Source organism: Suricata suricatta, chromosome 12, assembly GCF_006229205.1.
Source record: "Suricata suricatta isolate VVHF042 chromosome 12, meerkat_22Aug2017_6uvM2_HiC, whole genome shotgun sequence".
In the NCBI taxonomy this organism is placed as follows: domain Eukaryota; kingdom Metazoa; phylum Chordata; class Mammalia; order Carnivora; family Herpestidae; genus Suricata; species Suricata suricatta.
In genome coordinates, this window is record NC_043711.1 from 61,614,428 (window position 1) to 61,628,210 (window position 13,783).

General features: G+C 37.3%; 1 protein-coding gene across 1 annotated transcript in view; it reads right to left on the reverse strand.

Moving 5' to 3' along the window:
• XRN2 (5'-3' exoribonuclease 2) overlaps positions 1-13,783 on the reverse strand; it is an 84,514-nt gene that overhangs the window by 2,574 nt on the left and 68,157 nt on the right. The window contains exons 28-30 of the mRNA XM_029917912.1: positions 7,332-7,395; positions 2,017-2,155; positions 3-46 (exon numbers count right to left, since the gene is read on the reverse strand). Of these exons, the coding sequence (XP_029773772.1) occupies positions 3-46; positions 2,017-2,155; positions 7,332-7,395 (247 nt within the window). The remainder of the gene's footprint in view (positions 1-2; positions 47-2,016; positions 2,156-7,331; positions 7,396-13,783) is intronic.

The following is a 13,783-nucleotide window of genomic DNA, read 5'->3' on the forward strand; positions in this document are numbered from 1 at the left end:
CTGAGGGTGGTGGCAAAGGGTATTTCCTTCCTTCTCTGGGATATCCCTGAAAATAAGCAAAAGCAAGAGTTTATTTTCTGGATTAACATCTCTGCAAAGAAATTAATTTTACACATGCTCTAGAAAACCACACCATAAAGAAGCTGAATGTGTCTTAAAAGTATATCACCTGGAAGGTGTCATAAATAGGTGCTTTGGGCCCCCTGGTTTTATGCAAAGCTCATTGTAAAGTTGGACTCCAGCACAAACGCTACTGCTAAAAACTACCCAATGAGCCATAACAGGCACTTAAAAAACTCCTTAAAATGCACACAAATGAACTATAGTTAAGTGTTCTGTGTAAAAGACTAGTGGTTCTCAATCTGCCCCTGCCATCCCTGGCAGTAATTCAAGCCACATGATGCCTACATTATCTTTAGACATATTACACTAGAAAAGTCATTTTGTTTAACTAAGGCAAGAGCTTGCTAAGTGAGCTGAGGCCTAATGAACTACTAATTTTAGGGATTTTTTTGGTTGTTTTTAACAATGAACTTTGGCAATTTAATACTGTTTCAAAACCTGTGATCTAATAAAAAGTATCTCCATGGAAAAAGAGATTGAGAAAAAGAAATATTTTTTAAAAGGTCCTAAAAGAATTATAAATTTACCAACTGGTTTGTATCTCCTAAGTGAATAATTATTTTACCTGCTTTAACAGCAGAGAGTCCCTTACAGGGAAGTCCCTCTGAGGGAGGCAGGAAACATGATGAACTGGGATCAGGACAGGGTCAGCCAGGCCCCAGCTCTGCTCCCTATGGGAAGTTGCCAAAAGGTTTCAGTTCCTCACTTGGAAGATAAGGTGATTGGACTTAAGATTATCCAGGGTTTCTTCTAGTTTGTAAGTATGTCCCCATTTCAGTAAAACCCATTATTCAGATTGCCCAGCACCATCCCGTTGACTCCCTAACACAGTCTCAAACCACTGACATGATTTTTAGATATCTTGGGCTGACAGTATTCAAAATAAAAGTCTATGCACAGATTATAATGGATTGTAATAAAATTCTTTCAAAAATTAAAATTGTTTTCTCCTGAAGTGAACAGACTTATAAGAATACATATATATAAAAAGGTATAAAATTTTTTTCTTAGCTGTCAAAAGAGCAGTCTTACACAGAGGGATGCACTGCAAGAACCTGCATGAGAAAATGATACTCGAAGCACCGCAAAAGGCCCGCAGGCACCACCAGGTGAGCACTTTTAAAACCACTTCACGTCAGCACAGGTGCCAAACCCCATGAACACCACACACCAAAACACTAGATCGCAGCATTCTGACCCTGTTCTCTGGCTAGGATTTGACTGCAGGGCATGTAAATACTGACCAGGGTGTCAAATGGCTGGGTAACAAATAGACTGAGGCAAATAGACTTCCGGCTTAAATAGTGCTAAAACTGGATGCTTTATGGAAACGAAGCTTGCACATACTAAATAAATTTGTCTAGGAATTATTATCCTCATTCAATGTACAGATATTTAAATTTAGTAAAACAACAAAAATCTAGTATGTGGGAAGTGATGAAGGAGAGATTTCTTTCCATGAAAAAGGGTATCTGATGAATCAAGACAGGAGACTTCTAAGATGAATAAGGTAACAGTTGAAAGGACAGATTCTTACTTTCAGCTTCTAAGAACATTAATATTTATTATGAGATCTAGTTCCTACTCAAAGAACAGCATCCTTAAAGGAAAAAAAAAAGGTTTTGGCAACTATTTGTGCTAAATACCACTGACTGCTATGATTAAAAGAGCCTTGGGGATGAAAATTCTTCAGCATCTTCATGGTGTAACAGACTTAGTAAGCAGATTACCACCCTACATACATTTTAGAATGAGGGACCTGAGTTTAGCTGAGCTTCTCTATCAGTAACCTTATCCAGAAATGTTTTTAAGAAAATATGGTGCCACACCTGATGGCATGGCTAAGTATAAAGTGACAGCATGCTCTTTGTCCCATGTCCCACACTGTATCACCTGTCTCCCTCCACGGTCATCGCGTCTGGGTGGATATCCGCCGGGTCCAGCTAGCATCTGGTACTGGTTTGGCTGGAAGGCTGCATTCTGGGTTTGGAGCATCCGGTTCCAGGGCAGCAGAGGTTCAGCCCCGACGCCTCTGTGAAGAAGTATCATGTTGGCATTAGAAGTCAAACCTGCTATATAGCAGACTCAAACTGGCCAGCATCATCTCCAAATCTTAGGACAATCTTATTTGCCTGCATTTGTCAAATGGGATATACACTACCAGAGTGACCTTTATGTCCCTCATATTCAATATAGTCTAACATGTTTCATGAAGTATCAGCATTTTTTAAAAAGGTACTTAAACTCAATTGAATAAGAATGGTAGAACTTCAAATATTTTGTTCATATTCAACTGTGAAATTTCCTTTAGGTCACCTAAAGATTTGGACCCAAGATCACCAAGCTGGCTACATTTAAGATGCTATCCAAAGAGAAAACATGTACAAGACAGGAAAATGGGCTTGATTTTTAAAAATGTCTAGACTCGTTCTTAGAATCCATTCTTTCTAGTTAATTGCAGGTTGTAAATGAATTCTTACTGCTCAGTATTTTGAATCTAGGGTAGGGGACTTGGCTGTTTTTTCCCATCTATTATTCTGCTCAATATGTCAGAAGGTCTGATCGGGAGGAAATCTTTTCAAGTTCTATTGATGCAGCTTTCAATTGACCATGGTGACCTAGCAACATGAGCACTAATTGGCATAGGCTGACTGGCATTTGGTGTACAGTTTACATGGGAACACAGATTCAACAGCTATTATAATAACCCAGTTTGCCGGCCCAGATAACTAGTCAAAAGAAATGTTTTAATTGTCTTCAAGTGCCTATTTTAACTTTGCAGATACAAAGCAACAGGTATGCCATATTAAATCATAATTTATAACTGTCACATAAACAATGTAGCAAAGATACATCTTCTAAACGCAGTCAACATTTAAGACACAACTTTCTGCTTGAGACATTTTCAACGTCCATTTTATAGAACAGTCACTACAAAGAATATTCAGAAGCAATATTCTCCAATATATTTCAACACCAGATGCTTTGGAGCCATTAGAGATGTTAGGAGAAATTACAACGAAACTTCAGAATTGCTAAAGCACTGACTCACAGTAACGATCACATACCAGCACATGAATTTCACTTCCCAGGTCTTAGGGGGTGGGGGCTCAAAGCTGGGCTTACTGGGTAGTCCAATCTTCTCACAACTATTTAAGCCCCAATCCATCCTCTCAACCCTCCTACTCTCCTTGCCTTCACTTGGAACTTGCCTTTTTTTTTTTTTTAAACACCAAAGATAATTCCTTTTGTGTGGTGGCTCAAAGAACGACTCTGAAGAGCTCCAGAGAAGCCAGCCAATGTTGTTATCTAGTTAGTGGTGAAACCAGAGCTCTAATATAAATGTACTTTGCTGTAAGTGAATCAGAATAAAATAAAAATAAATCTATACCTCAGAAAGAATATTCATATATTCAGGGGTTTTAATTATTTTTCAGGTTTGTTATTAATACAAATATATTTTAGCAAGAACAGCTCTGCACAGAGATTCGAATGGTCTCTTTTGGTCTCTGCATGAAGGAAGGGTTAATGTTTTGTACTGTAACCAAGGAGGCTCATCAAAACTGGGCCATTAACACAAAACACACATGCCAAAAATGCAACTCACACATTGTGTTAACTGTAATCAATTTTTCTTTTTCAGTTCTGCAATGATCAAATTCATTCACCTGAGCCTCTGGAAAGTCTGCTGGCATGGATGGCATATATTATAAATGTAATTTTACATTATTTTATGTTCTAAATATAGATTAGAAACAAAGCCAAAATTTAAAAACACAAAGTCCTCTCTCTGTTCAAAATACTTAAAACATTTTTGACTAATTTTTTAATAAAAATAATTTAGTTGAAATTAAACAGAAGAAACAGTAAGAGGGCAGGTATTACCCTCTTTTCCTTTTTACCAGCAAAGAGTCCCTTATTTTCCACAAGTTTACCATATTTCTATATTAATTAATTTGCAAATAGTTACAAGTAAAATTTGCCTTTTGACAGAAGCACTGAGATTGCAGATTTTAACTATTTTAAATTAGTGGCTATCTATTGAGGCAACTTCTCTGAGGCATTTGGCATCATGGATGGCAACATTTTTTACATCATTGTCAACATTCTATTTGTTTTTCAATATTTATTTAAAAAATTTTAATTCCAGTATAGTTAATATATAGTGTTGTATTAGTTTCAGGTGTACAGTATAGTGATTCAACAATTCTGTACATCACCCTGTGCTCATCAGGACAAGTACCCTCCTTAATCCTCATCACCTATTTCCCCCATCCTCTCGTCACATACCTCTGGTAACCATCAGACTGTTCTCTATAGTTAAGAGTCTGTTTCTTGGTTTTTGTCTATTGCAACAATATTCTTAAGTTTCTAAATTTCTGTTCTGGAAAGTAGCTGGCAATGTGAAATAACTACCACCAATTTGGATATTTTTAATTTATATTTATGGCAGAAATTTTAAAGATTTTCCAAGACTAACTAAGCTTAATGGCCATATGTTAAAAACTAAATGGCCTCTTGATTACGGCCAGGAAAGAGAAGCCCTCCATTGGCAAGAATTACACAGATAGTAGGGCAGAACTCAAATGCTGTGTACCATCAACTCACAGTTAGCACTGGCTTGTCTGGGGGTGGGGGAGAGCAGTGTTCCTACTGCATGTTTTTAATTTTTTTTTTGATGTTTTTTATTTTTATTTTTGAGAAAGAGAGAGAGAGAGAGAGAGAGAGTGCACGTGAGCAGGGGAGGGCAAGAGAGAGAGGGAGACACAGAATCCGAAACAGGCTCCAGACTCTGAGCTAGCTGTCAGCACAGAGCCCAACGCGGGGCTCGAACCCATAAACCATGAGATCATGACCTGAGCTGAAGTTGGACGCTTAACCAACTGAACCCCCTAGGTGCCCCGACTACTACACTTTTAAATGAACATATGGATTACAGATACTATCTCAAAGAAAAAATTCAAGAAACCGTATATTTCAGCAAAAAAAGGTACACTCAACATTTTCTTTTCTAGTAGGGTTCTCAACCAAACACTCAAATTCATGTGGTGGGCTAGTGCTGAACAAATAATAAGGATTAGTAAAACTGGTTCCAATAAGAATTCTACTACTTACTAGTTGTGACATCTCAACAAAGTCAAAGTTACTGCCAGTGTGTTGTATTTTCTCCTCTAGACTTTGTGAAGTTGGAATGGTTAGACTGGCAAGTACTACAGAAGGACGCAATGTGCTGCATTTGCTAACAGGCTAATGCACAAGTTTAGGAATGCTGAATTCAAACTCTGTTTTCTTCAGGAATAAAGGGTATGTTTCTTAAATGACCACAGTCTAAGACATAAGACAGACTTCTATTAAGCTCACACTTAACATTTGCTCGAAGGTATGATTTCCAGTTTCAGGCTAACACTAAACCAAAAATGAATACCCCACAAAACTTGCCCCTAATCTGCAGGGTTCACAACGGCATTCAAGATAATACCAGTACTTGGCTAGGGCAGAAGGACAAAAACCTGATGGATATCAGGACAATGGTGGTGATCTTAGAGAATCTTTTAGTGTGCAGAGGGAAGAAGAGCCACTTGGAATGAAGAAAGCACCTCCTCGGAAGTAGAAGGAGATCCTTTACTTCCTATAAGTCCCTGCCACTTTACTATAGTATTATGCTCAGATCAGTGTTCTGATGAATTCTCCTCATTCAAGTGAAAGTTTCTTAGTGAAGTGCTATGTAAGAGAATCCTTAGGTAAGCTGTCAGATTTCTGTGTGCCTAGGTTTCCTCATCTATAAAGACAATATCTACTTCAAAGGGTTGCTAGGAGGAATAAATGAAGTCACGTTTCTAAAGGCATATTTACATAGTGCAGACACATCAGTAGGCAGACGATAAATGTCAGTGATTATTAACAATATGGGAAAGTAGAGAAACTGCCTGAAAATAAAACTCAACAAACTTAATGCAGAAGGATGGTCATTTAAAATGAGATCAGTTCTAATGTGGTCATTTGTAATTTAGTAACGATTTACTCCTTACTCATTTAATTTGTTTGAAAATGGTCCTTTCTTGAGGATGCTGAAGTAGTGCATATGGTGTGCTCTCAGCACTTATACTGAACAAAACATAAAGGCAGTCATATGGAAACGAAAAAGTAGCTTGCACTAAGTATTTGATACTATTAAAGCAACTGAGGAACATGATTTCTTTTATCTTCTTGAAGAAAATAAGGAAATGATGTTTGGGAGTGTCTAAAGAAAGTTTTCTTTAAAAGGGAGCATCATTTAGAACCCTGTGCCTAACACATTTTATTCATTTCAGAAGTGAACAGATTCAGAATGCTAAAATGGTAAAGGCAAGGAAAACAAAACATTAGAACTGGGAAGGCCAAGAGAGAAGCCTTACTATGGGCTTAACTGGTTTCTGCATTTACTGATGCTGGCAAAACCAGCATAAAATGACAGATCTTAAAGTTGCCCTCTAAAAAATTATTCTACAGATGTTACTATAATTATTCATAACATGCCTAGCTGTCTTGTCGTGTAGAGACCACCTGACTCAGGAGCACACAACTTATCAATGAAAGAACACAAGTCAAACATCCCTCGTTATTAAACCATGTCACACTCTTCCTAGTCCGCAGTACTTATTAGACTGCAGATCCCATAATCCTCTTCTGAGACCCTTCTGCATTTAATTCAGTTCAGTCTTAAGTAGTTAAAGAAACTGTTTTCAGTGGCAACTAATAACTACTGACCTACAGTGACACTGTCCTACAATAGGCTTGTCAGCCCTGAAAAAGTTGTACCAAAGAAGCTGATTAGGACTTCAAGAGGTTTGTAGCAAGAATCAATGGTTGGTCTGTACCAATGCTGTGTTGCCCGCACAAAAATGATAAAAGTGGAACACCATTAGTTATGCCTCATTAAGCTGCACAACCCTTCCAAAAAGAAATCTGTTTAGCCTGACCAAAATCTAATACGATTTTAAGCTCTCTGTGTTGCATTTTTCAGGGCACCTTAAAACATTCGATAAAATAAAGGCCAAGGACCAAAGGTAGGAAAGTATATAAACATGTTAGCCATCTATTTTCCTAAAAGAGAGACACAACAGAAACTGTTTAGAGGGAACAATGTACATTTCAAACCACAGAGAAAGCCCAAACCTCAAATGTTGATGTGGAAAAATATTTAAAAGTCATGTCTGCTTTAATATTACCTGTCAAATCTTTGCTGCTGGAAAAGGGGAGGAGGACCCCGCCAGGAATCCTGGGGCCTCATATCTGGAAAATAAACCGGGAAAGGTTAACAAAAAATTTTAAGAAGTAATCAGAACCATAAAAACCCTAGAAGAGAGCAAAGGCAGTAATTCCTCTGACAAAGGACACAAGACATTTTTCTAGATAGGTCTCCTCAGGCAAGGAAACAAAAGCAAAAATAAACTATTGGGACTACATCAAAATAAAAGGTTTCTGCACAGCAAAGGAAACAATCAACAAAACAAAAAGACAGCCTGGCGATATTTGCAAATCATTATTATAAGTAGTATCCAAAATTTTTAAAGAACTTATACAACTCAACACTAAAAACAAAACAAAAAAACCCCCCACAATCCAATTAAGAAGTAATCATGATTCAGATACCCATATATTTTTATAATTAAAAATTCTTGAAAAAAATCTGTGATAATATAAACCAAATTAAACTAGTATAATTATACACAATGTAAATGTAAAAACATACAAAATCAACTGGGTCAGTAAATGTTTTTGCTTTATTATTTTTTCTTTGATAATGACATAGTTTTAGGAATCCTGGTCTTTATATTCTCATTTTACTCACTGCCTATATATGTGTGCATATGTATGTAAAGGTATTATCTTTTTCAAATTTTTATTTTAGATACTGTGCAAATTAAAGGTAAAGATTTAAGTTATTTTCATAAATACAAATTGAAAGAATAGTAACTTCAATAGAAATCCTGAAATTTCCCCCCGAAGCATGGAAACTGGAAGGAACTCTGTCTCACTTAGTTATTATAAAGCAGAGCCCACACATCTCTCCAACACAGGCCAGGATGATGCTAATAAAGGGACCACCCACTTTCCTATTGTTTTCGGAGTCAAACCTCTAACTCTAACATAAAGCTGAACTGGCAATATCTGACTCCAAGAAACAATTACATAGCTGCTGCTTCTGCCCGTAATGCAGCTGAAAGGAGCAACACCAAACACTGGTCAGGCGGGCGCTCAGTGGCTCAGAAGGTCGGTGTTAACCAACTGCTGCTCCACTCCGGTCTCCAGTCTCACAGTCACCTTGGCCACCCTTCAGTGGGGTCTGTGTGTGACCTAATTAAAATAGCTGGTTCTAGGAGTTGTCTAATGAGTTCACTGTGTGAGGACAGTAACCTCCCCTAGACTCCCGAGACCCAAGGACAACAAGGCTTACCATAATGTATTCAGGCTCACATTTTAATGGAAACACAAACTAGAAACATGCTTTTCAAAATTACTTTCTTAAAGGAAAGACAAAATGAAAGCTCATCTCTCTGGTTAGGAACCAAAAAAATATAGTCTGGGTTTACTTAAAAAAAAAAGGGGGGGGGGGAAGCAAAGTAGAATTTGTCCTTGAAAGACAGCCCCACAAAGAAGAATACGGAACAAGCAGAGCATCTGGCTGTTCACATGATTCCAGTGTGAACAACCCACTACTACTGCTTTGGACTCCCCTGGCCTTGACAAGGCTGACCATGCCACCTGAAGAAAGTTTCCTACGTGGAGAGGAGACCCTTGGCCAGGGTAGGGGTCAGCCACAGCCTACTGCTCCCTGGCTGGTAAGAGTGCCCAGCAGCCAAACTCAGAAGAGATGCTTCTCTTAGAAAGGAGCAGGAAACCTTCACCACCATTACTTTCATGCAGATAGATCCAGTTTGAATTAAAATGTGGCACCTCTAGTCAATTTCAATTAAGTTCTTTTTTTTTTCTCTTAAAACCAAGTAATGGGTCAAATTGAGGAACAGTGCTGAGGAGTTTTCACAGCAGTCATTAGATATTCCAAACCTGAATGGGAACTCACAAGGCCCATCACCACACAACCCACAGAAAACAGGCTAAGAAGAATCCCTACAGGCCCAGAATAACTTCTGAATCACTACTACAGACCAAACACAATCAGAAAAAAAAGATCATAATCATAAAAGGTAAAATAAAAATTTTTTACAAAAATAGCAATCATCATTTGCATCGTTTATTCCTATGGAAAAACATAAGCCACACTTACCTCAACACATACATGACTTTCAACACACTACCATTTATGAGACTGCAATCTACTCAAAGTAAAATAAACTTTTGGGCCACTTTCTCTGATCATTACTTTGTTAAACTTGAAGCCTATTGGTCTATTCAGATATTGTACACAAATTAGTGAGAATTAGTTTAAATGTTTCCAGAAGTATTTTAAGTCTCTGACATATACAAAATTAGCTTTAACAAAAGTCAAAGGAAATACAATGAATTTCATTTGATCCCTGTCTAGCTCTGTACTTCACATGTTCATGTCCCAGTCACTGTGATAATTAACCCTGGAAACATGCCCCTTTTCACCATGAAGACTGAACTGTGATTCTGGTTCCACAGAATACATACTCTTCATGGAACTTACAGAAGCTTCCATACAGGATCCCTAATAGATTTAAAACCAAATGAAGATAACAAAAAGATACTCTACATTAAAAAAAAAAAAAAAAAAAAACTTTCAGAAATGTTTATCCTAATGTTTCATGAAAAAAAAAAAAAGCTTGTATATTTTCTCCTAGAAACAGTACAAACAGAGGGAAAGTCACCATCATCAGGAATACATATTCATTAGATTCAAATATGCTAAAGGTTAAATTAAGCACAAGAGGTATAAGTAGAACTAGAATATAAATTTCATTAAGTATGAATACTTTCTTTGGAAAGAAGGAACCCTCTCAATAGTCTACTCATATAACTGTAAGTGCGTAAACAAATGGCCAGAGTCCCTATTCCATCACTTTTAGTGTAACAGGGACTTTCCACTCTACTTTGCTTTTACTATTTCTCACCTCCAGAACAAGTGTTTTCACATTAAGTAAACTCAGCACATGCAAAAACTATAGTTTTTTGTTTGTTAAAACCTAAACAAATTTTATATGATGTAAAAATTCTCTTAACAATTGTTAAAACATCTCTTGCTTTCAACCCATAAAAGAAAAGTAAAAAGGACCAAAGAAAACCTTTAAGGCTACTTTTAAACAAATCTCTTCATGTGACTCTGAGAAATATATATTATCCTTAAGTATTCATAAAGCAGAAATATTTCCTGGCTGATAAGTAATGAAGTAGAAGGTAAAACAAACTTATTATCATTCATTTGTACGACTCTAACAGAAGATCCATTTGAGAGGGAGAAAAAAAAATTCTGAGGTAGTGAATTGCACTTCAGAAAGGTACAGGCGAGACAGGAAAAATGACAGTTCAGTTTTTCCTTTGGTCTTTAAAAACTTATCTCTTTTCTAAAGTGCTAAGACCATATAAGCCAAGGCTTCACCAATAGCTCCTCAAGTGACAATTTACCGAATCAGCATGGCAATCACAGGAAAGATTCCATGTTTACTGATTGCACTAATCAAAAATCACTTTTCAAATGTGGCTAACTGACAAGTTTACCAACTGAAATGAGGTGAAGTTATATACTGGGTTCTCTCAGTTACAGAAATGAAATGCTTTATTCACATGGAATACTCAAGGCTGCACTTGATTCCAACAAGTCATCAGTGCTTGGGCAATTACTCATCAGCCAAAAATTGACACATCAAAGACAAGTCACAAACCAACAGTGAGAAACACCTCCAGCAGACAGAGAGTTTTACCAAATGGCCAGTCCTAAGTGTTATTTTGTACCACGTGAAGAAAACAGCAACAACAATACATTTAAAAAAAACTTAAATGGCTTAGATCTCAATTTTACTACAACTATTTGTAACAAAATTTTATAGTTAAAGATTGTATGATAAAGAAGGCTGATCTTCTGTAATTTATTATTTTTAAATACTTATTTACAGTGCACACACGTGTGAGCTGGGGAGGCGCAGAGGGAGAAGGAGAATGTCAAGCAGGCTTTACACTAACCACATGGAGCCTGACATGGGGCTCAATACCACCAACCATGAGACCATGACCTGAGCCAGATCAAGAGTCCATCATTTAAACGACTGAGCCACTCAGCTGCCCCAGGATTTCCTTTCTTGACAGTAGGCACCATTTCTCTGGGCTCATCATGTTAACTGTAACCAATTTATTATCCTGCAGTAACCATTCTAGATTAGGATAATTATTATCAGGGAATAACTTGTGAAATGACATGGCTGCTTTCAAGGAAGTCTCTCAGAACACCAAACTTTTCTAGGTTCTCTTATAACCAAGGGCAATGAAAATTCATTAACTTATCCAAATCCTTCTTAAAATTTCACAGTTCTGGCTTATATTCAGATGATTCCCAATATTCTCTTTCCAACCCTCTCCTTTCTGTTGAGCAAGAATCAGACCCATATTATTAACTACCAGCAGATGACTACTTCAATGTCTTCAGGTACTTCAACGTGCACAAAAATGACTCAGCATATTCTCCCATATTCCTTTACCCTCCTGGGTTTGCAAATTCTCATTAGTCACCCAGGTGTCCACAGTGCAGAAGTGAGCCTCAACTTCTCTCCCTCATGTAACATATTCAATTTTCCAGTCCTTCGGGTGGCTCTATCTTCTCCACTTTGAGTCTACTCTGCCACAGATCATTTCAGATCTTCATTATCCCTAACTAAAACAACCACCAAGTCTTTTCCATAACCAAGAGAGATGTGGTTTTAGAAAGGAAATGTAACTGTATGCTCTTCTACTTAAAAAAGAGCTTTAAAAAGCTCTCATACATAAAGAGAAAGTCTTGCACACAAGCTAATATATCAGCAAGGGACAAGAATATGAAATTTATTAAGGAAAAACTGGTTAGTAAAAATGAGGATAGAAGCAGCAATTCAAAAAAGTATCCCTTAAAACAAAGATATATTATTCCTTGATTATCAAAGTAGCAAGGACTTTTTTAAAAAACGATAACAGGATTTTTTTAAAAAATGGTAATACCTGACATTGGTATATCACTACCAATGGTTAATGCCAGGTTGCTTTAACCACATACAGAAGTAAAGACAAACAACATCATTACCATCTCAACAGATGGAGGAAAAGCATTTGATAAAATTTAATACCCACTAGAAACAAGAAACAAGAAAAAGCCTCCTCAATATTTCTTATCTAAAAGAACAAAAACTACACAAACATATTTACTTTTTTTGTTTAAAGTTTGTTTATTTAGAGTGAGAGAGAATGAGGAGGGAGAGGGAGAGAGGGGAAGGGAGGGAGAGGGAGGGAGAGGGAGGGAGAGGGAAGGAAAGGGAGAGGGAGGGAAAGGGAGAGGGAGGGAAAGGGAGAGGGAGGGAAAGGGAGAGGGAGGGAGAGAATCCCAAGCAGGCTCTGCACTATAGTGCAGAGGCCAATGAGGGGCTCAATCTCCCAAACTGTGAGATCATGACCCAAGCTGAAATCAAGAGTCGGATACAACTGACTGAGCCACCTAGGAGCCCCAGCAAGTATCATATTTAATGGTGAAATATCACAAGTTTTTCCCTTGAGACAAGGAATGAAACAAGGATGTCTACCCTTATCACTTCTACCCAATTACACCAGAGGTCCTAGACAGTGCTACAAAACAAAACAAAAAAGACCAAAAGGCATTAAGATTAGAAAGTCAATCAACAAAACTCTCACTACTTTACGGATGACATGATTATGTAGGCAAAAAATCCAGATAATACACACTTTTGGAATAAATGAATTTAGTAAAGTTTTTAGATACAAAGTTAACATCAAAAATCAACTACATTTTGGGGCACCTAAGTGGCTCAGTTGGTTAACTGTCTGACTTCGGCTCAGGCCACGATCTCATGGCTTGTGGGTTCGCGTCCCATGTCAGGCTCTGAAAGATCAGAGTCTGGAGCCTGCTTCAGATTCTGTGTCTCCCTCTCTCTTTGCTCCTTCCCTCCTCTCTTTCTCTCAAAACCAAATAAACATTAAAAAATTAAAAAAAAAAACCTTAAAAAACCAACTACATTTCTACGTACAAGAAACTGGAAAATGACATTTAAAATATTCCTTATAAAAACACCAACACGTATTAAATATCAATGAATATTTTTGTCCTCAATGTGTATCGTGATGATTTCAACGCTTACAGAGAAGCTACAAGAGCACAAAGAATTCCCACTACTCTTCGGCCAGTACCAAATTTTGGTATAAACCTGCTCCTCACATGACACCAACTAAAGTGAGAAGGAAAACTATCAATGATAGTGGAAAAAACTATTCCCCCAAAAATTCATAATCAGAATATTAAAAACTCCTAATAAAGTAAAAGGAAAAGAGACTACCCAGTAGAAAAATGGACAGAAGGCTCGAAAAGGCCTATCACCCCCCCCCAAAAAAAAAGTTCAAGGGTCAATAAATATGAAAAAAGCTCAACTAACGCATCAAGATGCTAATTTAAATGTGAGTGTGACCACTACCCATCCAGTAGAATGGCTAAAAGTGAAAAGACTGG